At 55.7% G+C, this 26,057-nt stretch overlaps 2 protein-coding genes across 5 annotated transcripts in view; one reads left to right on the top strand and one right to left on the bottom strand.

Annotated features, from left to right (window-relative positions):
* The window catches only part of ATP2B3 (ATPase, Ca++ transporting, plasma membrane 3), a 28,724-nt gene extending 17,850 nt beyond the window's left edge, over nt 1-10,874 (top strand). For 3 of the 4 annotated variants that reach the window (XM_006899942.1, XM_006899940.1, XM_006899941.1), the window contains 2 exons: nt 1,395-1,577; nt 10,566-10,874. In XM_006899942.1, coding sequence (XP_006900004.1) covers nt 1,395-1,577; nt 10,566-10,874 — 492 coding nt within the window. Of the gene's footprint in view, nt 1-1,394; nt 1,578-4,817; nt 4,972-10,565 lie in introns of all 4 variants that reach the window. The other variant, XM_006899943.1, reaches the window with a different exon arrangement.
* A 4,278-nt stretch (nt 10,875-15,152) lies between these two features.
* FAM58A (family with sequence similarity 58, member A) lies at nt 15,153-25,094 on the bottom strand. Its single transcript, XM_006899987.1, has 5 exons — nt 25,001-25,094; nt 19,245-19,428; nt 18,096-18,228; nt 16,621-16,848; nt 15,153-15,182 (listed from the first exon to the last, which is right to left on the bottom strand). Exons 1-5 carry the CDS (start codon nt 25,092-25,094, stop codon nt 15,153-15,155), a joined length of 669 nt encoding a protein of 222 aa, XP_006900049.1.
* Between the last annotated feature and the right edge of the window lie 963 nt (nt 25,095-26,057).

Raw genomic sequence — 26,057 nt, 5'->3', positions numbered from 1 at the left:
CATCAATTTCCACTGCGCCCCAGTTTTGCCTTCCTCCTCTACCACTAGGCTTCCCACTGTCCCCGCTGGCCCTCCCACTCTCCTCACTCCAGTTAGGGCCTCAGTCATGCCAGCTGCCTCCTCACCCTCCCGAGCGCATGGCTGCCCTGGCCCGGCCCCACCACGAAGACCTCTGACCCAGAGCCGACCCTCTGGTGGGTTTTCAGAGGCAGTTAATTGCACGGGATGAGGTTGCCCAGCCTTCTCTGCGGAGCAGCTGGTGGATTCGAACCGCGTGCCTTCAGCATTGCAGCACAGCCTTTACCCTTTACAGGCTGCAAAAATACGACCCAACCAAGCCCTGGCCCTCAGCAAGGGTGGGGGTGGGGTGTGGAAGCCGGGAGGTGGGCAGTTTGCTCGGCAAGGACACTCCGGGCTGGTGAGGCTTGGAGTTCCAGAGTGAGCAGCGGTGTGATGTCAGCTGAGGGCAGGGAGTTTCCCTGTCTGTGTCGGTGGTGGCCCAAGTGCCTGGCTGTCACTTGTGTCCCATCAACCTGGTTCTTGTGGCTGGGCTTTGTCTTGCATGCCACTGGCTCCCTGAGCTCCAGCCTCAGTTCCTGGCCTTTGTACACCCCAGGTTCGATCCCCGCTGCTCCACTGATATGGGAAGTCCAGGCTCATCTGGCCCAGTTAGCACAGAGTCCCTGCTCCATGAGGTGGCCCCAGTCTGCGCTCATTCAGATGTGGCAATCTCTCCAGTTCATCCTTCTGTCCCCACAACTGGGCTGGAGTCTGGCCCAGGGAAGGCCAGTGTCCACCATGATTTCTGATGTACTTTGATGCCTCTTGGGCTTCAGGGTCCCCACACAAGGGCCAGGCTGCCCTGCTCTCTCCCAACTGTAGCCATCAGCTCCTGTGTTTGACTGAGGCCCAAGCCTTTAGCTGCACCTAGACAAGTCTGGACTGAGCACTTCTGGGTTTGCATAGGGGGTGGCGTGTTGGGGATGTGATGGTGGTGGGCCTGAGGGGTTGGCCTTTGAGCTGAGGGCCTCTAGGGAGGAAGGCTGAGGGCCTTGGGCACCCTGGAGCCCAGCCTTGGAGGTCTCTAAGTGCACAGTGGGCCCTACAGGTGACCCAACCTGCCCAGGCTGCAGCGAGGTCAGCTCACTAGCCACAGCTGCCAACCAGCATTGGGCTCTGGGTCTCAGCAGAGAAAGGTACTGGCAGATCCTCTGGAGAGAGGAGTTTGGCACCAGGCCTCCCCAATCCAGGGCCCAGCCTCAGGGCCCGGCAGGGCTTGTCCCCATCGTGATGCCTGGGAAAAGGCTGGCTCCAACTCCCGTGAGCCAGGGCTACCTGGGAGGTGAAAGACCTGATGTCGAGGGCTGAGGCCACCTCTGCTTCCTGTCCCCAAGGTCATCGCCACCATCCCCACCAGTCGGCTCACGTGCCTAAAGGAGGCTGGCCACGGGCCTGGGAAGGACGAGGTGACGGACGAGGAGCTGGCCGAGGGGGAGGAGGAGATCGATCATGCCGAGCGAGAGCTCCGCAGGGGCCAGATCCTCTGGTTCCGAGGCCTCAACCGGATCCAGACACAGGTGAGGCCAGAGAGGGTGGCATGGGCTAGTCAGCCCAGAGGGGCGAGGGAGAGGGAGGAGCCAAGGCCGAGCAGCCATGATGCACCCCTCAGCCCAGGTGGTCTGGCCTTAGCGGGTCACGTGTCACCTTGGAGTTTGTTCTGGTAGCTGCTGGCCTCACCCCGTATGGTAGGCACTGCCCAAGGCCTGGCACCCATTCAGATGGCCTTGGCGGACTGTTAATTGGAGTATACTGAGCATTCCATGGGAAACTTGCTTCCCAGAATCTCTCTTTCCTGTTACAACCCAAAGCTACAAACTGTAGGGTGGTTGGAGGTCAAGGCCATCAGCTCAGGTCCTCTGTAAAGTCAGCAGGAGGTGCTCCGCCCTCTCCCTACCCTGACTCTTCCCACCCAGTTTGCTTTCCAGAACATTCCATACTTAATGTCTCACCACACCCTTCCCTCACACTCACTCTCATCCCATTGCAGCTGACCTCTGCCAATCAGGGCCCAGAAACACTTGTCGTCTAGGTCCCCAAGACTGGCTTCTTCGGGCTTCGCCTGCCCCAACGCTGCTTCCCACCCTGCCACCCTGCTCTCCCTGGTGCCTGCCTCGGGTCCTTGCCCTCACTTACCCCCTCTGCGTCCTGCAAGGCCCTTGTATCCAGCCAGGAGCCTGCGAACCTCATTACCAGTCAGCCCCATGATGCACTGCTGCAGCCCGCCCACCTTGCCCTCCCACCTCTCCCTACCTCCTGGGCGCCCCAGCCCAGCAAATGCCCCCTCACACTGAACAGAGTGCACACCTAGGCTGTGGGCTCCCCCGCCCCTCTGCCCAATGCGCCCTGTAGCCTTCACTGAGATGACCCCAGCTCAGCCCACCTCTCCTGAGCTCTCACTTTTACCCCAGGGCCCTGTGAGGGCCTGCCTGTGGGGTCGGCCCTGGACTGCACACCTGCTACCTGCCCAGCTGCTCACCAGGCTCCCCTGCCCCCTAAGCCCCCTTGGCCATCCACAGGGCTGTGGCTTCCTGCTGTTCCCACGGGCATGCTGTGCTCCTGCCACCCAGCTCCCAGCGCTGCTGACTTCCTTCCCTCAAGGACGACCCCTCCTTGGCTGCCTGTGCCAGAGACCACCTCCTTCTGTGGGGGATTCTCAGCCTTGCCCCCTCCCACCCAGCACGTGGACAGTGAGGCCTGCAGGCCAGCGTTAAGATGGCACTGCGTGGGGTGTGGGGTTTCTCCATCACAGCATGCCCACTGGCTGCCGTGGCCCAGAGGACAGTCCTGGGTGACAGTTATCCTACCGGGTGTGACTGACTCAGGCCCAGGAGCAGGAAGCTTGTGCACGGTGCTCCCTGTTCCTGGCAGTGCTCAGGGCTTCCTCGTCTTCCGGCCACTTACCCATGTCTTCTACATGACGGTGCTGAGAGCCTGGGGTCGGCCCGCCACCTCTGCTCTGTGCTGTCCCTGCTCTGCTGGGTCCCTCAGGTAGCCCAGCTCTTTCCTGCTGATGGAGCCTTTTGTTTTCTGTGGGCTTTGGGCAAGAGAACCCCCAGCGAGGGCTGGCCAGTGCCCAGGCTCGCCCATCCCACAGTGAACGCACTGGAGTTCCTCCAGGGAACCTGCAGTGCAGTGTTGTCGTGTTGACCTCCCAGCTTCTCAGGAATGCCGCAGTCTCCTCACTGTAGTTTTTAACTTGTTAACAGCTTCTCTGTGGAAATGGAAAAGCCAAATCAAGCCAAGAAGATCTTTCTCAGGTTTGACATCCTGAGAGAGCCATGTTCTAGATGCTTCTCTAGGGCATGATGCCCTGAGAGAGCCCTGTTGTAGGCCGCCATGGCCCAGCTTGCTGCTGAGTAAAGACAGTTCTCAAACAGTCCTGTCCTCTCGCCCTCATTTCACGTGCTCACGTATGAGGTGGTTAGGGCGCCAGGTCAGAAGAGCCTTTGGGGCCTCACCACACGAACTCCCTTAGAGGCCAGTGCGTTGCTCCAGCCACTCGAGCCTGGTTCCGGTCCAGTGCCCGAGTGTCCTCAGGGCAATGACAGCTGTGGTACTTTGACTGATACTGTCACCTCTCACTCCAGGAGCTGGCTGGTGCCATCTGGGTAGCCTTGCCTTTATAACCCTAAAAGTATTGTACCTCAGGGAGGACATGGGCCCCCAGCGTACCTCACACAAAGTCCCCCAACGATGAGCCGATGTGCACAGCACAATGCAGATGTCATGGGTCTCAGGCTGTGGCCCCGAATCCCCTTTCCTGGAGACCCCTTTGCTTGGGCGGCGTGGGTAGTAGGGAAACTCGGAAAGTGAAGGGAAATGAGAAGGTGGGGAGATAAGCCTGACTCTGTGACCCAGCTGACCCTGGGCCCGAGTCCCCACTGGGGCCTGGGAGTGGAGCAGTCTTCTCTGTGGGCCATGAGGAGGCTGAGGGCCTCAGTATCCAAATGCACTTTGCTGCTCACATCATCCAACCAATATATGGCACTTGCCAGAAGTCGGAGCCACCCTCCACGGCCTCAGCTCTGCCCCTACCTAGCAATGTCATGCCAGTGCCAGCACATGACCCCCTCATGGGAGGACAGTCGCTGTGGCCACTCAGTCTCGGTTCCTTGGATTGATCTGCTTGTACCCTGTTGTCATGAGAGAAGAGTTCTGACCCTACCCAGGGCTCTAGAAAGTTCTTGTTTTCCGCAGACTCACATCCCTTTCATTGGAAGTTGAAAGAGCGGAGGACCAAAAAAAAAAAAAAAAGCAATATTTGCTCTCGAACCTTCAGTGTTCCCTCTTTCTGGCATGGGTTTGTGAGAAAGCTTTCAGAGAAAACAGGGAAGATGTTTCGGGAATACTCTCTCATCTTTTTAAAGCCACAACCAATTCTGAACACGTAGCAAACTAGGCCCCAGATTGTCCCCTCACACCCCTGAGAACCCCTCACTGGGTCTCACACACTAATGGACATGTGTCGTGTCCCCCAGGTGTGTTGGGGCAGAAAAAAAGGCCGAGAGATACTGAAGTAGGATAAGGAACTCTTGCCAGACACAGGTATCTACTGTTGAGTGCAAATGACTGACTCGAACCCCTGCAGCTCGTAACCACTAATCATGTGCTCGGCAAAGCCTCGCTCCGTGCCCGCCCCGTCCAAGCGCACCCCGCCAGCGGGGCCGAGGAGCCCAGCGCGGTCCCTCCGCTCCGCCTCGCCCTGCGGCCCCGGATAACAGTGCTAGCCAATCTTTATCTCATTTTCTCTCCCACAGATGGAGGTAGTGAGTACCTTCAAGAGAAGCGCTTCATTTCAGGGGGCCCTGCGTCGGCGGTCTTCGGTCCTCAGCCAGCTCCATGACGTAACCAATCTTTCTACCCCTACTCACCTAATTCTCTCTGCTGCCAGTCCCACCAGCGCTGCTGGCAGTGAGTCTTGAGTTCCCTTTTCTCTCATAAATGGCATCTGGGGGGAGAAAAGGCCTCCCCCTCTCTCTTCTCTTTTCCAGTCTTGCACCCTCCGTGCCTCTCCCGCTCGCTCCTGCCTCCCTGTCCGGCCCCCGCAGACGGAAATGCACTGGCTCGGAACTCCCATTCTTTCCTTCCTGCCATTGACCTGAGGGGCTGCTCGGGCAGTGGCATCAGTGAGTGGTCTGGGGGCAGGACTGGAAGGACAGGCAAGTGCCTTTTCTGCATCGTTTGCAGCGGAGGAAATCCTGCCCCACCTGGGGCCTAGAGCTCCCCGCATCTTCCTTGAGATGGTCTCCCCAGGAGGGCCGAGGCAGCCCCCAGGGGACAGCAGGCCTGGCCTCTGGCCAGGGTGGGGAGGAGTGCTCCAATCAGCTGAACCTTCCAGAACCTTGCTCTTCCCAAACAGGCCTCGAGGTTGAAGGGTCATAACCATCTCGCCCACTCTCTCCTCCTTCCTCAGAGAAGCTGGGAGGAATCGCGTTCCTTCTACACGTTTCCATGAAAATGCCCCACCATTTTGGTGGCGTTTTCCAGAGAACACAGGGTTTGTCCTAAAGAGGTAGAAACTTGCGTAACGGTTCACGTTTTTCAAAAAGGCCAAGGTAAAGCCACTAGGCAGACTGTTGACCCACCTTCCCCACGGTTGTGCCCACGCTGGGCCACCCGCTTTCCACAATAAATGCGAGAGATCTGACACCCGCAGAGCAAATCTTCCAGAGCAGCGACCTTCCTCCGCAGCAGCCCTGCCCTGCGGACCTGCCTTAACCTCGCCTTCCTTCCTCCACACAGAAGCTGGGATGGGCTTTTGTCTTGTCGGGGTTTGGGTTTTTGTTGGTTTGTTTTTCCTTCAGGAACTGGTGAGAGGCCCCGGTGGGAGCCCCATCCGCTGGGTTGAGCAGGCAGTCCTGTCAGGGATGTGGATGGCATCAGTCCCCCCTGCCCTGGTCACCTCGTCCCTTTCACACACCCTCCTCCAGCCCCAGGCTGCACCCACACCAGCCCCCTCCACCACAGACTCAGGCACCCAGCACTCAAGGGTCAGCTAAGGACACAGACACTCCACTTCCCTCCTGGCACCTTAACGTCCTCCGCGTGTTCTCTTTGCCATTTTGCTCTGTGCTTTCCATCTGTCTGTCTGTCTGTCTGTCTGTCAGCTGGCTGTGTCCACCCGTCGTCCCCACCCCTAGAGGTCTGCTGCCTCATGCTCACCTCCTCCCCTGGGGGCCTCTCGCCCTCTGCTCCCAGCACCCCTCCCGCCATCTGCCCCTCTCCTCCCCACCACCAGTGCCTGGTAAGTATGGAAGGGAGTCACCTCATCCGGGCTGGCCAGGTGGGGAGCACCGTGCCAGGGGAGTGGAGTGTCCTCAGGGGCACTGAGCTGAGGCCAGGGAGCCTGGCCCCCACTGACCGTCACAGCAGGGACTCCCTGGAAGATCTAGTGATCTGGCTGTGGCCTGGCTTGGGGACACGTATCCCCTGCAAGCACCCAAAGCCCCCTTCAACTGCTCTGGAGCTCAAAAGGTGCCCCCTGCAGTGTGCCTGTCCCCCGCCCACACCTGCTCCATGGAGGCAGGCAGGGTGGCAGCCATGCTGGGCTCCTAGGCCTTTCCAATTGCAGGCTGCCCCACTAAGCTGGGATGTTCCTGTGTGAGGACTAGAGGCGGGGAGACACTCCCCAGGTGCTCTTCCTCAAGTTCCACATACCTGACATCCTGAGGGTGCCCCGGAGGGTCTAGAGACGTGGTGAGCCGCACCCCACTTAGATAGGCCTGCTGCTGACACCCCTCCCCTATGGCAGCTCAGCCTCTCTCCAGGCCCGCTGGCCTGTGACCACGGCCACCGCGCCATGCCACGCCACGTGACCCTGCCTGTAGCTCAGGGGCATTCAAGAGTCCTCATTTGGAAGTCTCAGAAATGAGGGAGCTGTTGGCACACTTACACAAGGGTGGCTCACTTAAAGCTGGTCGGACACCAGTGTGGACGCTGTGGTCTATCTCAGCACCCCGAGATAGACACGCCCCAGCCGCTCCCCAGCCGCTCATCTGGGTGGTCTTGCTCCCAGGCCGGTGCTGGCCTGTCATTGGGCCATGGAAGCCTTCTGTGCGGTCATCCGTGGCTCTCATCATGAAAGGCTGCCCCTCCCTTCCAGGATGTTCTCGGGCAGAGCTCAGGCCCACAGGTCCAGGCCTATGCCCATAAGGGCAGGGAGCTCCCGATGCAGGCTGGCACACCTGGCCCTGCTAGGTACTAGTGCTGTTGTCCAGGGCCTCACTGGAGCCAGGGACTCACCTTTGTCCTGGGTTCTATGTTGGCTGCTAGGGTGGGGACCTGAACCCTCTTGACGTGTTCAGACTAGGAAGCCGGCTTCTCTTGCCCTCGAGGGCACTGCCGGAATCTCTTTGAAAATGTCCCTCTGCACTGCGGTAAAGCCCAGGTTGGCCTCCTGCCACTAGCTGGAGGGCCGAGTGTGGAGGGCTCACAGGAGCGTGCTGCCGATGGCTGCGTCGGCAGAGGGTGGTCACTGAGCCTCGGGAAGGAGAGGGTAGACAGCCTCAGTCACAAATCTTCTTTTCCTCTTTTCTTTCCCTGTATTTGGGCTGGGCTGGGGGTTCCCTCTGCCCTTTCCTTATCTCCCTGCTTCTCCATCCCTCTTCCTCTTCCTGCATTGCCACCACTGCCGCCATCACCTGCATCACAAACTTAAATGCTGTCAGCAAGGTCCTTTGCTTGGTCACAGGCTGAGGCCGACTCTGGCAGTCCCTGTCCTGGTGCCGTTTGGCTGGGGTGGGTCTGGGACCATCCATGCTCGCTGGCCGGGCATGGAGAGGAGAGAAGGGGCAGGGCGAGGTGAGGTGGGACAGCCCCGGGATTAGAACAAGAGCAGACGCACTGTCCTAGATGAAGTCACAGGGACAGGTGAGAGGGTGGCTGGGACCTCAGGCTGGGCTTTAGGTTCAGTGGGAGGAGATGGACCAGGGAAAGAGGTCGAGAGAGGGCCTGCGCAGGGCAGAGAATGGTGCCAGCAAGGTGGCATACAGCTGGGGAAACCGCAGGACAGTAGACAAGACCAAGATGGACTCCAAAGAAGGGTCTCGGGCTGGGTCTAGTGGGCAGACTGGAGTGGTTGAGGGGTGGCGGTGAGGGCAGCCAGCTGGGCAAATGGAGAGTTTGTGGGAGCAGAGCCTGGGAGGAGTAAGGACTGTGGAGAGCTGAGCCGGAGCCCAGCCTTCAGGCCTGGGAGCTAGGGAGCCGGAGTGAACACAGTGGGGCCTGAGGATGAGCTCGGGAGGGGTGGAGGCAGTGAAGGGCCGCCGGGGAAGTCAGGGCCCAGCACGTTGGGCCACAAGATGCCTGGCTGGGGGTAGGCAGAGCCTCCAAGAGAGGAGAGCTGTGGGGGCCATGAAGACAGACCATCTGTCACAGCAACCAGGAATGTGCCATCGAGAGGGAAGGTGACAGCATAGACCTGGGAGGGGAGCCTGAGGGGCCATGGCCGTGTGAGTGGAGGGGCAGGCGGAGACAGAGGTGGGACACTGGTAGGGGCTCTGATGAGAACCCCTCTCCCATCCCTGCCCGTGCTTTCCCCAGCTTCCTCGGCCTCATTCCAGTTTCTGTAAATTGGCTCAGAAAAATGGACTTTTTGGTGGATGGGTCCCCAGAATAGGCCCCTGCAATGTCCCTGCAGCTTCTAGTTGCACCCCCCACCCTGTATACACACACCCTAGGACCACTGGGGCGCCATTTTTAACAGCCTAAGACTTGAATGTAGGTAAACAGGACTTGGGAGGATAGCTGGGCAGGACTTGGTGGGTGGCCTGTGGCCCCCATGTTCATTTGTGCAGTTGTTGAGAACTTGTAGAGCTGGCCAGGGGTGTGAGCTCGGGCTTAAGCAGAGGCCTGGCCTGGTCGTGTGGCCCAGCACCAAAACAGAAAGCAGGCGGCCACTCAGCGAGGGGACAGGGTGTGGCCATGGGCTGGAGGGGCCATGCTGGCGCACTTTGAGCAGAAGTCCCCAGAGCGCTCCAGCCTGGGCTTCCTCGGCGGGTGGGCTGGGCGGCTTCCATCCCAGCGCCTAAAGGGTCCTCCAGAAAGTGGATTCTGTCTCTTCATTAAAAACGTAAAACAAGATCAGCTTCTCAGTTTCTGTGTCGCCTTTGGCTGAAAACCGATTCTGTGGGACAGAGGCCCTAGTGAGAGGATCTGATTGCTGACCTTATGAAGCACAAAGAAAATCCAAGCCGGATTTAAGACCTAGAGGTAGAAACTTCAGATTTTCTGGCAGCATTGAGCTCACTTTTGGCACGCAACAGACTGTGATTTCGGATGACCATGCTTGACCGGCCGAGCTGCCAAGAGGGTACTGATTGTCTAATAGCTGGGGGTTGACCAGCTCGCCTAGTGAAAGGCCAGGTGCTCTCTGTCAGAACCACTCAGCTTTGCGAGGGAAGCAATCATAGACACCATTTTGTTACTAATTTTTTAATTTAGTCATTAAAACAAGCTAGGCAGGATTGAGCCCTCAAGCAATAGTTTCTGGTCTAATCAAGGGAACCAAATGCTAGAGCCTTGGCCAGAGAAAGGCCCTCAGAACCGTATCTCAGCTCCACATGAGCTCACTGATAGGAACCTCGGGGCCCAAAAGGCCACCACCTGCCCATGTAAGGTGGACCCGTGGGTCCTGGCCAGCAGGAGTGACTGGCACCTGGAGACTGCACTGTGCTGGTTCTGCCAGCTAGCAGAGGCCTGCCCAGGGACTTGAACCAAGAAAGGGAGCAGTCGGAGGCAGCAGCTTGGTGACTGAAGCTGAGACTTGAGTGCCTCAGTCTTGGACTTGCAGTCTCCTAGAGGGAGTGCTGCTGGTGCAGGGGCTGGTGCGATTGCCCCAAGCTGCGGGAGCTGGCTGGGGGAGGAACACTTCCCGGATGCCATCTCTGAGAAGGAGCAGGGACAAGCTTGGTGGCTGCAGATGAAAAGTGGGGCCTCATCGGGTCTCAGATGGTCCTATGCCCCAGAGGTGGACTGGCCCTCTAAGGGGGCCCTGGGCTGCAGACTAGGTCAGAACCGCCTCCAGGCCTGCAGATGAGCCTGGAGGTGTGGACAGAGAGAACAGATAGGAGCAGGGCTGAGGAGGTGGGCCCTTGTGGTATATTGTGGGGAGAAGCAGAGAGAGCTGAGCAGCAGGGGTGCTGCTGGAGAGGCCTGGGGGGATGAGGCTTGGGGGACAGGAGAGGCCCTTGGAGAAAGTGTGGCCAAGGACTCCATCTTTGGGGAGTCTGTCCTTCCCAGAGAACACACAGCCAGCTGCCCACACGCCTCTTGCAATGCAGCCGTCTCTTCACCCTGCACCCTCAGCCCAGACGCCACCTTCCACCCAGGGCCGGGGAGGGGAGGGGACGCGAGAGGCCTGCCCAGCCACCCCATTCCATCCACCCCTCCGCCAGCGGACGCACACTTAGTGTCATGTGCACATCACCCATGTGGACCGCCATCCCACTAACTGTCTCCTTCTCCTTCCCTCCCTTCCCGGACCTGCTGTCCTCCCTCGGTTCCAGATCCGGGTGGTGAAGGCCTTCCGTAGCTCACTCTACGAAGGCCTGGAGAAGCCGGACTCCAAGACTTCCATCCACAACTTCATGACCACGCCCGAGTTCTTAATCAACGACTACACCCACAACATCCCGCTCATCGACGACACAGACGTGGATGAGAACGAGGAGCGCCTGCGTGCGCCCCCGCCCCCATCCCCCAACAAGAACAACAACGCCATAGACAGCGGCATCTACCTGGCCACGTCTGCCAGCAAGTCAGCTACCTCTTCCAGGCCCGGCAGCCCCCTGCACAGTGTGGAGACGTCAATGTAGCGGGCAAAGCTTTCTCGGCTGCACACGCGCACACGGACACACTCACACGTCCTGACTCACTCCCACTCGCAGAGGGGACACCACAGGCCTACAGAGGGGACTGCACGTCATTTGTAAGAAGCCCGACCCATCCACTAGGGGTGTGGCCTGCCCAGCTGCCCAGACAACCTGGGCGACTGTTCCTGCCGGCTTGTCTGCTCTGGCAGCGAGGGCTGCACACTCAGGCCAGGCGCTGGCAAGCGAATCAACACCATCATCTGAAAAGAGGTGGGTGAAAGCCCTGGCTGCAAGGGGCGCCCCATTCCTCTCCTGCCCAGCAGGGGGCCTGCCCAGGGAGCAGCTGCGGTCTCAGGCAGCCACCCTGGGGCCAGTCCCGCGCGCCCAGTGTGCATGAGTGCGGGTGCGCGTGCGGAGCCCTGCATCTATGGACGTGCTGCGCGTGGGGTTTTCTCTATCTATACAAGATGCATATTTAAAGACTAAGGAACTATTTATTGGCATGCTCCTTCCGCTCCTCGTTCTGGGCGCTCTCATTTTGAAATGTCCTTACTGATTGTGGCAGGTGTTTTGATTTCCAACCCCCTTCCCCAAACTAGACCGCAAGCATCTCTTTTGGGTTACTGCATCTTGATCCTGAATCCACTTGCCCTCTGTGACCTCCTGCCCCCCTCTCACCCTTCCCTGCGTCACCATCAGTTCTTCCATTTCTGGAATGCCAGTCACTGGGGTTTCTTAGGGGGACCTGGGGCCTGGTGGCTAGCACCGGTGCACGGGAAGTGGTGAGACGAGGGACATTGGGCCTGGAGTAGGAAGCACGCGTCAGCTGGTTTGCCGTGAAGAGTGCGCCTTCCTGTGGACAGATAGAGAAGCTTGGTTTGCAGCATTGGGATCATGTCTCCAATTCCAGATCGATCATTCTGGCTGCGGCGCTTTCCAGGTTCACATCCCCAACTTCAAGAGCAAGGTCAGGTCCTGGGCCTGCCCCTACCAACAACACTTGACCTAGATGGAAGGATCTGGAATCCTGGGGACCAGGGCAGCAGCCAGACACGACTGGAGGTAGCAAGCTTCAATGCCAAGTCCTGAGCAAGCAGTGCCAAGAGGCCAAAAGAAGTTGACCTCACAGCAGGTCAAGTTCACACATAGGAATCGTGGAAGGAAGGAGGTCAGGACCCACCACAGCACAGCTCCAGCCTCCTTGACTACACCCTCGAGCCGACCCCCAGGCTGTGTGCCATGGGGCGCCACGTGCCCGCAAAACAACTGGGGACTTGTGCTCAGTTGCCGTCACCACCTTCACGTGGAGAGTACAAGCAGGGGACACTGGAGACGATGTCCAGGCCTACAGGATGCTGGTGAGGCCGTGGCCAGTCTCAGGGCCTACGAGGACAGCCGAGGGTGCAGATGGCCCCAGGCAGCCGAACCGCCTCAGCCCGTGCCACAAAGGGCTCCTTGAACTGCACCTGTGCCAGCCACTCCCGAGAACGCCATGTCACTTCTGAGCTGGGGCAGCCAGAGCTGGGGCTTTCAGTGCCAGCTACGGATCATTTAAAAGCCATCCCTTTTTTTTCTAAAGGGCACGTTGAGAATGTAACATTTGTAAATTGTTCCTTGATGTCCTTGTTTAAACAACAAAAAAGGCAATTCAGCCTGCTGAGGGCTTTGTGTTCTTAAAGACTACAACCGGGCGTGGTGGACGCACAGAAGACAAGCATGGACTGGACAGCGGCTGGCCTGTGCTCAGAGGCCCTGGAGAGCCGCGTGGACCCACCCCACCCTCGCCGCTGCTGCTGTACAAAGTCGCCTGGCGTGAGACCACCTTCCCCTGGGCTGGGGGCCGGGCAAGGGCAGCACACCCTCAGGCCCGGCTCTGGGTGCCCAGTTTCAGGCTGACGCAGCTGGCAAGCCCTCTCCACAAAGCACTCTAGAATGGCTTCCTTAAGTGTGTCCAGTCATTATATGTTTTACATTTTTATCTGCCTGTTATAAAGACAAACAAAAAAATTATCCTAATGAGAAAGACCACAGATGCATAATAATTTAAAGTCTGTAGTTGAGTTTCCTAATTTAAAGTATAGACCAAAATTTCTGTGTACAAAAAAGAGAGAGAAAACAAAAGAATGGCTCTTCTGATACCAGTCTGAACTGCGTGTTCTTTCTGACAAGGCATCCCCACCCATGTCACTAGCTGTCACAGCACTGTCACACAGTGCAGGGTGGTTGGGGGGACAGGAGTAGGCAGGCTCCCTAGCAAGTTTGTCCCTGTAACTGAGGCCGTAAGTGGGACAGGCCTGAGTCATCTGTCCAGGCTAGAGCTCAGATGGGGAATGGGAGAGGGCCCTGGAATGCCCACTGTGAGCAGTGAAAAAAACCTCAGCGTTTCTCTCATCTCCCATTGCTCAGGTGTGTGAATATCTGTGGGCATCACCCTCGTTCCAAACTACAAAAGCTAAGGTCCACTGCCTCCTCCCACACCCCGCGCCCCCGCGTCCGCAGAGTCCCCCCAGCGTCAGCAGTCCCAGAGTGGATGAGCCCCAGGTGCCGCTGCCCTTGGCAGAGGTGCTCTACCAGCACAGTGTGCATCTCTTTTCCACTTGGACTCCACTGTCACTTGGGACATAGGTTCCCTCAGCCAACAATCCAGCTCCCTGGTGAGGGGCAGGTGCGCGGAACAATCCCTAGTCTTCCACAGAACTAGCACCTTTCCACACAAGGTCGCCTTCTCAAGACCAGCAGGGAAATTCTGGTAGTGCTGTCCCTGCTTCCAGCTGCCACCACTCCTGCTTCTCCAGTCTTCCAGCTCTCTTGAGGTTTGTTTGCTAAGAAAGTCCCCTTGAACTGTGTGGTGACATCCAGGCTTTGGAAGGATGTAAACAACTCCTGTAAAGATGGGTTGATTCAACTGAAGGAGGGGAAGCCCCTTGGGCCATGTGCTTGGCGCGAAGCTGCCCCCCAGATGTAAGAGGCACCTCCAGGACAGGGGCAGTGGTGGGGCTCAGCACAGACCATTGAGTGGATCTGCACCAAGCAGTGAAGACAGCGACTGACGACTCGGGCCCTAAGGCCAGCAGGGCAGGAAGGAGCAGCCTGCTCGCTGCCCGAGGTGCCTCTCTGCACCCCCAGCAGAGGCGGCCCATGCCACCCGGTCTGGAAGCCTGGACTAAGGCCCAGTGGTCCCGCTGCCCCTCATCCAGCAGCTCCTGCAGTGAACTGACTCCACTATCCACCTGCTGCTGGTGCCCCCACTGCTGTCCTCAGGTACTGTGAGCTCCACTTGCTGCCCCGGCAGGGCCCTCCTCTCCCTTGGAACTACATGTAGGAGCATGTGAACCAAGGCCATCTTCCTGGTCCCCCAGTGTCTGTCACAGCCATGACCCAGAGAACCCACACTCCGAGTCACATGGCAGCACATGACTTCCAGTTTGCACTTGGGGTGCTGGTGGGCAAGGCCAGTTGCCCAGAGCCCACTCTTCCATGCTCAGTATCCCTCCTACATTTGTGCTGTCTGTATCCCTGGACTGGACACACCCAGGGCTCAATATGGTTTCTCTCCCCACTCCCCCCACCACATGTCTCCCTGGACTCCTTCAACAGGGGTGCCCCAAGGAGACAATCTGATCTGAATATCTTTGAACCAAGGGTGGGTCAAGTGTAGCCTTTCGGAACCAAGATGGTGCCCCCCTGAGCCTGAACTTGGCCCAAGAGCTGTGTGTTTCCAGAATGCTAAGGATGCTCACATGCACAGTGACAGAAAGGACACCCATGACCCCTGAGCAACAGGGCTCGGATGCCACAGAGGCGCTAAGAGCATCTCCTGAACCCAGAGAGCATCTAGGGTACTCACAAAGTCCCCAAGGGCAGTGTGAACTCCAGAGCAAATACAGAGCACTGGCATGGGCTGGTATCACCATTTATTAGACAAAATAGAATCTCCTCTATGTGCAGTCATTCTTCCTAAAAAGCTTGGTTCTCAACAATCCCAGGGGTCGTTTTCTCAGTGAAGCCATGCTTCACACAGTCTGATCCTCGAAAGGCCAAAGCGCAGAGACCACCTGAGGGCCACCGCTAATGTGCGCACCCTTCTTCTGGTGCATGGTCAAGGAGAGGCAATCACGGCCACAGAGCAAAGTGCCATGAGCAGCCATCTCCACTGCTCCCCACCAGTCCTCTAGGGATGGGCCTGCGTGGCGATGTGGCGGAGCCGTCCCCAGCTAGCCTGTCAAGTCCAGTCTGCAGCCAAGCATCCCGCTTCTCTTTGGAGAGGCCTGGACCAGTGTCTTAGGGGATCTCTGTGTCCATGGTATAAATCTGAATGAGATCAGACACAATATTATCAATGACTGGCTTGGTAAGGTCGTCACTAAACACCTAGAAAGAAGAAAAACAGGTTCCAATTAGACTCACTCTGTTTCAAACCCGGCCACCAACCTTGAAGCTGAGCACTGTGTTTCCTCAGCCAAAGGAAGGCACAGCCCACTGGAGATCAGACATAGCAGAGAATATTTCAGATGGATTATCCAACTCAGAGAGGAGAGAGGACTTGTCCAAAGATGCTCAGGGAATTGGTGGCGGAGCTGCACCCACGCCTGGCTCTGGCCATCTTCCCAACCCGTGTACCTGGAGCCTTGAGCCAGCCCAGTCTGCATCAGCAATGAGACTCATGGTGGGGTCTTGGGGGACTGAAGTGGATGTTCCCCACTTAAGTGACTAACCCCCAGTGAAATCCCTGGACAACAAGGCCTGGTCGGCATTCCCTGGTAGTCAATGCTCACACCCCACCCCCCGCCCCCGTAACTGTCACCAAAAGTGGGCGCACGCCTGGTCTCTCGCCTGGGATGTCCGTCCACTGGCGGTTTTGAGTCTGGACCCTTTCTAGAAACTAAAAGCACGAGGCCCGTGAGTCCTGTGGGTTAATCACCAAGCCTGGGAGCAGTCTTCAGGAGCCCCAACAGGGAGATCACTAACCACAGCCCCGAACCCCCAGGTGGATGCTGGGTACCCCTGAGGAGCACCAGTAAAGGCTTCAGGCTGAGCCAGTGGGGCACTCGACCTGAGGGCCCCTTCTTCCTTCTCCCCACAAAGCAAGCCAGGACCCCTGAAAGGCCTCTGTAAGGTGATGAGGATCTGGAAATTTCTAAGCACTGGCTCAGGAGGCTTGCTACTGTTTTGGTTCTATAAAGCTCAAGCTAAGAAATGGGCAAATGACAACCCTGGGGGGCCTGCCAGAGAAAAGGTAACGGCCTGTCCAGGAGACAATCCGCAGGCCTCCACAGCTGCGGGCTGGCCGCAGGAGCCCTCGGGGTTGATGCAAGGGACAAAAAGCAGAGGTGGCTGCGAAGGAAGCCTTCCCTGTTTTCAGAAACACTAGCATGGAAGCAGGCCTCTTGGGGGAGCCAGCTCCTGGCTGAGGGTGGACAGACGAAGGGGCTAGCATCTACCACGGAACAGAGAGCATCAGGAAAGCTGCCAGGAGGAGGTGGCAAGAGGCGAGGGAGGAGTCAGGGAACTCTCAGGACGAGCTCCCAGGCAAGGGGCATATTAACATGGCCCAGCTCAGGTTCCCATTTGACGCACAGGAGAGCCACAGAGAATGATCCAGCATCCACAGTACCAACTACTCCAGGCCGTCATGGACAATGGGCGAAATGGAACAAGAACATGCAGAAAAAAAGATGTGCCCGGAGACCCTCAGGAGGAGGACCGGCGCACATGCTCCAGGCAGACAGTGCACGGAGCAGTGCCTCACCTGCCACCACGGCTTCTCAGCCTCGGCCTCGGCGGGCACCTCGATGCCATACACCTGCAGGGCCAGGTGAAGCACCGCCACAGCTATGTGCTGTGCCTGGAAGCGGAGGCACAGAGCCCCATGGTAACTGTCCCGCAGCAGGGCCCAGGCGGTCACAGAGATGGGTGTCCGCTGCCAGCTGTAACGGTTCATCCAGTTCTTGATGGAGATCAGGTAGTGGAGCAGATACTGAAAAGACAACGCAGTTAGCCAGCCTCCAAGTCCTGCCCTCCGTCCCCGGCCCACCTCCTTCCCTGGGCTGCATCTGACTGTGCCGGCCGGCCAACTCCAGCCCCCACGCAACACTCACTCGCCCCACCGAGATCAACCGGAAAACACACTCCACTTGTTCACAAGTTTGCCTGTCCGCACAGTAGCAGGACACTAGCTTTGAAAAGCACTAGTATGGTGGCTGCTAGAAAGGCCTGTGTCCTGACCCTGAGCATCTCCAACATGACCACACGGAGAAACAGGGTCTGCGCAGATGCTATCAGCTCACACAGGGCCAGGCTGGACGCAGGAGGCCTGGTGGGTACACACACAGCTACTAACCCGAAGGCCGTATTTCAACCCCCTCACCAGCTGCGACGCTACCAATCTTACGGAAATCCTTTGTATGTGTTATGTGACTATAAAAATCAGGAGAAAGATGGGGCTGTCTGCCTCTGCAAGACTCAAAGCCGCGCAAGCCCTATGACACAGTTCTACTCTGTCTTCTATGACCACTGTGTCACGAGGCATGGTTCCCTGAAGTAGGGAGGGTCCCCTGCTCCATACTGGTGTCCTATTAGCTAAAGGACCCCAAGGACAGATCCTTTCTCGGCACCTCAGAAGGATGCAGTTTGGCCAACACCATGAGCTGGGACCTCCAGGCTGCAAAGCCGCGAGGGAGTCATTTTCTGCTCTTGTTACAAGAGCCTTGGGACCACACCACTATGACTCTGGTATGCCACCAAGCTGAAGGGACAAGCAGCACACTGCCAGCCTCACAAGCCCAAGGACTCTGCTTTCTGTGACTTGCTGTCTTGCCAATTCCCTCTGCAGATACCGAGCCAGCTCTTCCCCGGTGTCTACCCAGCAGCAAGACTGAGGAGAGCATCGGACAATCACACACACTGCCCTCCTCTCGCACTGACTCCCCCCCTTGGCATCCTTCCAGGGGAACAGCACAGTCCACAATTCAAGCTTCTAAATATGCTGAGCAGGGTATGAGCACCAAGCCTGGAGAGCCACTCAACCCATACAAGGCCTGTCACCTGAGGCAATGGGCTGGGCGACACGCAATGGCTTCTAGCACACCACCACAGAGAGTGGAGGTGGAACACACGGTCTGAACAAATGCTGGGCCCTGAGCTGAGAGCCCACTGAGCGAGGCGAGAATATGTCGTGTAGGTGGTCGGACGTTGGCCTCTGCCTGGCCCTCTGGGAACACTGACCTTGTGTGGATGCTGGAAGGAGACCTGGAAACGCAAAACCCGGAGCACAAGGAGCTCACATTGGACGATGCTGTCCCGGAGCTCCCAGAAGCGGGCGTCTAGCTCTAGCGGATCGCCACTTGGGTTGAAGTACCTGTGTGAGAAGACAGCCACTTAGCACAGCTTGACAGGGCCCTGCACACAGGGGACAGCTTGAGCATGACAAGCCCAGGAGCGACATGCCACTAGTTCCTAACACTGGATTCCTTTTTTACTTCTTTGACAGTCTCCAGCTGCATGTGTGGGGTGCAGCCGAAGACCCTGGCCACCAGAGGGAGAGGCCCTCCCTGAGTCATCCAGCAACCAGCCCAGTCGTCAAGGAGAGGCACAGCTCGCATGCCCAGGCGGCACCATTCTCCAGCTCGGGTGACCTCGAACAGCCATGTGCAGGGCCGTGCTCTGGACCCCAGGGCCTCGGTTTACGCAAGCCGTAAGAATAACATTCTCCCAGTGTGCAGGCTTTTCCGGTTTCAATTTCCTTATGAACTTTACAAATTTCCCCCGAGCTCCAACCAAGCAAGTGCACCCCTTCACGTTTGAGTCACCAGGCCCAGGTCTCCACCCTGCACACCCACTGGGTACCAGAGCCTTGTGTGCTGCCTGAACGAGGTTTCCCCTGCAGAGGCCCCGCCACAGCAAGGCCATGGCTTGTAAGGGGTTTTCTCCCTACGTTCTCCCCCTTGGGCCACTGTGTTAACAGAGTGCATCCCTCCCCACCCGGACACAGGGCTCTGGCCTCCCACAGGGCTCTCCATGCCAGGGCAAAGACATTTCCCTGGTGAACCCTGGACTCTAGCTGTCATGCCTGACATGGCCTGTGGGGCTCCTCTGCTCATCTGATCCATCCTGGCTAGCACGTCTTCCATGAATCGCCTCCTGTCAAAGATCTCTGTGCAGCCACAGAGGCCGTCTCCTCATCTCAGCCTTCAAGGCTTTCCACAAAGGGTCAGTTTGCCCACCCACAGTCGCTGGCACCAACACTAGCCTTATCTGTGACTCCACTGATGCGGATTTTGGCTTTGGTTCCAGGCCCATCATGGTCACCTCCAACCTTCAGAGCCCAAGTGACCCTGCACTGTCCACCCAGAGGCCTGGCCCAAGTGCACTCACCTGTTGGACACATTGATGATGTCCCGTGTGCGCAGGTGCTGCTCCTCCACCTTGCCAGCCAAATAAATGGCAGACATGGCGATGAGGTAGGGGTCATAGGCGTCCAGGTCAGCCTCGCCAAAAAATTTGTGGTAAATGGTACACGCTGTGGCAACAGGAATGGAGTGCAGTCCAAGCTTGGCACCTGAAGGAAGGAAATGGCCAGCAGGGCAGAGAGGAATGTCACTTGCCTGGGTCCTTCCCTTTGCCCTCCACCCGGGGACTGAGGAGCTGCTGGGTCTTGACAGCATTCACCCTTCTATCAAAGCGACATGTGACAAGGCCTGGGGAAGGTCATACCCACCTGAGCCTCATCGACAAAAGCCTGCCAAGATGGGGGTGGGGGGAGGCCTGAGTCACTGACAGATGCCCCAAACCGAGACACTAAGGACTATTCCTGGCATTTAACCGACAGCACACAGATTCAAAATGGCACAAGACAGAAGCAGGGTTGCTTCTAAGGACAGGCGTGGCCATCTCCACTGAGGGCGTGACGTACCTTCACGATGGGAGTGGTTCCCTGTACCACTGAGTTGGAACTGACCCCCAGCGAGCCCTCCAACAGGTTTTCTTTCTTTTTTTTTTTTCCAACAGGTTTTCTGAGGCAATAAGGAGACTGCCCAGCTTTCTCCCACAGAGCAGATGGTTGATTCAAGACCACTCCCTTGGCCGCCACAAAGACCCTGATTTGGAGTGGGATGACTGTTCAAAATGGCTTCCTATCTTTGCCATTCCATCAGCTTTTCTGTTTTACTCTATAGTTTTTTTACATTTTAATTGTAATTTTAATGAAAGTTTACAGAAGAGTTGGATTTTTTAATTTTAAAAAATCCATTCATGCATGTATTTTATTCTCTAATATTTTAACTGGAATTTCTTGGACTCCAAGTCCATTTTACCTACATTAAAGGCTTCTAGTAACTTCTACAGACTAACGTATATTGCCTTGGATAACATAAGTTTTTTAAAAAATGTGGAACGTGTTACAACTGTGTGTGTCCACTTTATGCAGGGCCCGTGCTAATCTTCTCTGTATTGTTGCCATTGTGGGGTATGTGCTGCGAAGAACATAAAATTTGGATTTTCATTCATTCATTGTTGCACATTTTCCTCCTTCCTCCAGTTCACATTTTTTTTGTTTGTTTGTTTTTTGGGGTTTTTAAAAAATATTCATTTATTGTTGTTCTACCAGCTTTCAAGTGTGCAGGTTCAGAGGGAGATTTGGGAATCTCAATACCAGCAAAGTGGCAGCAGAGGACGCAGTGAGTGTCCTCTGGGACCAGAGTCCTGTGCCCGCCAGACCCACAGAAGAGCAGCAGCTGTGCAGGAGAAAACCAGGCCACCAACGTGAGGCAGAGCTGACCCATGACAGTGGCCCCACGGAACCAGAACCAGAACCAGGGTCTATCGCCCAAGCTTGCTGGAGGACTGGGAGGAGGAGATGCCTTAACTATAACACTGGCTTAAAGCCCCAAGACTGAATGCTCAAAGGCCCGTAAGCACAGAAGCTGTCCTGACGGACTGTATACTGCCGCTAACTTGAGCTGTAACCTTTAAATTCCCTAATATCCCTTAACTGTGAGTATGGTTCCATGAGGTCTGTGTAGCTATTAGAATAGATTTTTGACCCAGCAGAGCAGTAGGATTGTTGCTGGGATTAGTAGGAAGTAGTGTGGGAGCGTGGAGGGCATGCTGGATCTCACAGGAATTGGTTTTGTGTTGTGGATGCTGTCATTGTGGAATTAGCAGAGGTAAGACATGGCTGTGCTCACATCACTGTGCTCTTTTGACATAGGTGCTACCAGTTAAATTAGCAGGGGGCCAGACTGGAGTCAGTGAGTCCTAATTCATCCGTGCTGAGCCCTATAAAAGAGCAGAGACACGCAGAGGAAAGACTGCCACATGGGCTGAGTCATGCTGCCAAGAGCCAAGGAATGCCTGGGTGCCCAGAAGCCCGGAAAGGGAAGGCCCTTCCTTTCAGAAAGAGTATGGTCCTGTTGTTGTTTTGTACCGTCAAGTTGCTTGTAACTCATAGCGACCCTATGTACAACAGCTCTGAATCTTGCTCTATCTTCAGCCTATTTCATTGTCTCTGATACACTCAACCCCATTATCCCTATTATGGAGTCAATCCATCTCCTCTGGGATCTTCCTCTCCTGTGCCATCCCTCCACCTTTCCAAGCATGATATCCTTCTCCAAGGGCTGGTCCCTCCTGGTCACGTGCCCAAAGTATGTGAGATGGAGTTTCAAAATCCTTGCCTCCATGGACAAACTTGGTTTCATCCTCTCCAAGACAGACCAATTTGTTTTCTTGGCGGTCCATGGTATGTTCAAGACTCTTCTCCAGCACCACAACTCAAAGGCATTGATTCCTCTTCTGTCATCCTTAGTCACTGTCCAGCTCTCTGACACACAGCAAGTAACTGTGAAGACCATGGCCTGGATCAGGCGCACCTTAGTCTCTAGACTAACATCATTGCTTTTCCACACTCTGGAGAGGTAGGTCTCTTATAGTAGATTTTTCTGAATACAACTTGTCTTTAGATTTCCTGACTGCTGGTGTTAAAAAGAGTGTTGACTGTGGAGCTAAAAAAGCTGTAATTATTAACAACCTCAATTGCTTCTTCCCTATCATGGCGCTATCATTGATCCAGTGGTGAGAATTTTTGTTTCCTTGATGTTGAGCTTCAATCCAGACTGAAGGCTGCAGTCCATGACCTTCTGCAGCAAGCGCTTCAGGTCCTCCTCACTTTCATTAAGCAAGGTTGTATCATCTGCATAACATAGGTTGTTGACGAGTCTATTGCTCCTCATAGAGCCCAGGCTCCCGGATGATGTGTTTTGCATATAGACTGAAAAGGTATGAAGACAGGACGCATCCCAGACGCAGTCCTTTCCTGATTTTGAACCATGCAGTGCTTCCTTGCTCTGTTCTGAGGACTGCCTCCTGGTCCAAGTGTACATTTCAAGGAAATCACTGTGATAACTAAACAAACGGTTTCACCATGAGCACAGTTAGCAAGAGAAGTAGGTTAAGTCATGGCCCACAGGAGGATGGGAGAAAGTGGGAGAGTTGTTTTTAGGTGCTGTTGAGTGAAATATGACTCCTAGCAACTCTATGAACAGACCTGAATGAACCCTCTCCTTTCCTGTGCCATCTTCAACATCTCAGACCCACTTGAGGCCATAGCTACAGTCACTGTGTCTACTGTGGATCCAAGTAAGATGAAATCATTGACGATTTTAAACTATTTTCTATCCATCATGATGGTGCTTACCGGCAGGCATCACAGATACCCTGCAGTCATGAGGTGCACTGTTGAGTTTCTACTCTTTCCAATTTGACCTTTGAAACAGATTTCTACAACATCCTGCAGTGACAAGCAAGCAGAGTTGGGCAAATGGCCACCTTCAATTCCATTTAGCATCCTTTACCTAAGAAGATTAATAAGTTCCCTGGTGCTGCTATAATAAACAGTCACAAACTCAGGAACATGTAATACAAATGCATTCTCTTACATTTCCAGAAGCTGGAAGTCTGAAATGAAACTAAATAGGCTTAAACCACGGTGGTGGTGAGGTTCATTCTTTCTAAAGGCTGCACAGGAATATCTATCTGCAGCTCCTACACACCACTCCGATTCCCTGGCTTTGGGCCTCTTTCTCCACCATCCAAACCAGTGGCAGCATCTTCCAATTCAGCCTCCATCACCACATGGCCTTCTCCTCTGACTCTGGCCTCATGAATCCTTCTTAGAATCGCTGTGATTGTATTGGGCCCAGACATACAGGCCAGGGTACTCTTACCACCTCAAGATCTTGAGCCACATTTCCAAAAGCTTTTTTGCTACATAAGGTCAACTCACAGATTCAGGACTCTGATGGCCACAGAGTTTGTGCTGCTAACCCAAAGGCCATACCTCTCTGGTGTTTCCAATCCATCAGCTGCTCTGAGGGAGAAAGAGCGGAAACCTCCTCCTGGAGATTTACAGCTTCTGAAAACTCACTGGAGGGTCAGTTAGGAATTGGTTCAACTCAACAGGAATCAGTCTGAACGTTTCGAGGGCATGGACATATTTGAAGGCTTGTTATAAGTGGCATGTGGAAAATGTTTTACAAATAATTCCTTCCAAGTGATAACCAAAGAATGTTTAACATTTCAAAATTTGAGCTTTACTCATATAGCCAATTCCTCTATGAGCTACTCCTTCCCACTATAGTCTGCTGCACACCTTTTCACATAGCAAACCCTCGAAGAGTAAGCAGAATGCTTCTCACTATGACAGTAAATGGGACACTGCCATCACTCTTTAATACACTTGGAAACTCTTGGAAAACAAAGTCATCTTAACAATCACTGGGATGAATGGCCTTGCACCTCAGCTCCTCTGTACACTAAGTGACCAGTTTGTCAAAGACTGCACACACAAACACCAAATGCTGGTGACACTGTGGAGAGACTGGAACTCTAATTCACTGCTAGTGGGAGCATAAAATGGTACAACCATTATGGTAGGTGGTCTTGCACGTTTTCAGAAAGTTAGAAATAGCCATCTGACTCAGCAATTCCACTACTGGGAATATACCCTAAACAAATCAGAGGTGCAACTTGAATACATGTATGCAGTCATGCTTATGGCTGCAACAGACTAAACATGAGTGTGCATACCCCCAGTAGCAAAGAGGTGGAAGCAACCCAAGTGCCCATCAACAAACGAATGGACAGAAAAACTATGCTACATTCACACAATGAAAACAATGAACTTGTCCATGGGGGAGACTGGAGGACATTATTCTGAGTGAAATATTTCAGTCACAAAAGGACAAATACCACATAACACCACTGTTATAAATCAGGACACACATGGGGAGTTGGGGACAGAATGGGAAAAGGGTAGCTAGATAATGAATACTGCGTTAGAATAGAGAGGAAGAACTGTCAGAAAGGAATGCATGATTAGGTATTATGATTGTTGTTATGATTAGGCATTATATGCATGACAACAACCTGGAACAAGGGGTGCACTGTGGAGTGGGCTGGGGTGCAAAAACGGAAAACATTAAAACTTTTTTTTAAAGACTACACACAAAGCAATCACGACAGGGCTAAGAGTTGGAATTGACTTGAAGGCACCTAACACCATGGCCATCTGTCTAAAACGTCTTTTCCCACATGCCACAGTAGCTACAGGTTTGACTCTCAAGAGCTCCTAAGCAGTTCAATGAGGCGTAGGGCTTTCTACAGAAATCAGACAGCTGCGGTACATTCCCTTGGGAGCTAGAGCACGCGCCACCAGGAGGTCGCCCTGCCAGGGTGCAAGACATGGCTTAACAGGGACAAGGCTGGCCCGAGTCCTATAGCCAACAGCATGCTCCAAAGGGCCCACAGTCACCAAAGGCCAGAGCGAGGGATGCCGGGAGCCAGGTGTGGCGGGAGGCGCTAGAGACAGCCGACAGGGGCCGACCGCCCGCCACTTGTGGGCAAGGGGACACGGGGCTCTGGTCCATCTATCCCTGGGAACTGGGCTACGCAGTCCCCCTGTGCCAGAGACACAGGACGTGGCTGGCACTTCATCGGGCTGCTTTTGGGAGTACCTCCTCCAGGAAGCAGTCCCGCTCGGTGCACCCCAGGCACTGCAGGCTCGGCACTCTCGCCTGCAAACGCGCACTTCCGAACCCTGTCCAGCCCAGCTCGTCCGCCCGGTCCGCGGTTACCTGCCTCCATGATGAACCTCGTCACTCGGAAGTGCACCCTCGCCTTGGGCGCCGCCGCCCCTGGTCCGTGGCTTTCCCAGCTCACAGCCTCCATCAACAGAGCCCGCGCGGCACCACGCGGCCGGCCGGAAGGAGATCTGCCAGCCGCGAGAACTAGGTCCGCCCTTGGCGGCGGGGCGCGGACACGCCCCCACCCCGCCCCCGGCCCGCCCCTGGCTGAGCCGCCGAGCCCAGCTGGGGAAAGGAGACACGCATGAGTGCGCAAGCGCAGGCGCAAGCGCAAGAGTAGTGTCACGCCAGGCCATAGGCCCGCATTCACCGACTCCGCCCCTGGAACCGTCTCCCCCACCCACAACAAGAGCCCCGCCTCCGGGAACCAAAAATCTCAGCCCCCAGGGCCAGGAGCGCCACCCCCAGGATCCACTAGCCCCGCCTCCAGGAACCAAGAGCCCCACCCTTGATTCCACGCCTGGGGACCTGCTGGCATGCCCTCTGTTTGCCCCTGGGAACTGGAACCAGCAGAGTGGGGCGGCTCCCGATGGCACCTCGAAGTCACAAGCTGAGGAAATCTTTGGAACCGCAGCTGCAAGTCCCTCAGCACGTGGCCTAGAGTGAATTCCCTAGAGAGAATAGCGAGTCTAAGTACTGCAAGACCCCTGCCTAAAAGGCCTGGCTTCTCCTGCTTCCTCCCAGAGCTGACTAACTGAGAGACCTTGGACAGTGAGTGAACGGAGACCTCACGGCCCACATACCTTGCCTGCTTTCTGGGGCGAGGAGCTCCTAACGACAGTCCCCTTGGATGGATGGATGGATGGATGGATGGATGGATGGATGGATGGACTGACAGACGGGTAGATACAAATGCACCTGACCTATATCCCTACCTGGCTCACCATCCGACTTTCCTGTTAGAATCCTGCCCAGCAAGTCCCCAGAGGCTTCATTTCCCTCCCAACAGTCACCTCTGCATCAATACAGCCTTCTCCTTCAGCTATGTCTGTGCCTAGACTCAGAGGGCCTGAACAGGACCTCTCCCCAAAGGAATGAGAACTCCATC

Source organism: Elephantulus edwardii, unplaced genomic scaffold, assembly GCF_000299155.1.
Source record: "Elephantulus edwardii isolate Elephantulus edwardi_28Jun2011 unplaced genomic scaffold, EleEdw1.0 scaffold00269, whole genome shotgun sequence".
NCBI classification, from domain to species: domain Eukaryota; kingdom Metazoa; phylum Chordata; class Mammalia; order Macroscelidea; family Macroscelididae; genus Elephantulus; species Elephantulus edwardii.
Note: the sequence above shows the minus strand (reverse complement) of the source record. Positions and strands in the feature narration are given on the sequence as shown.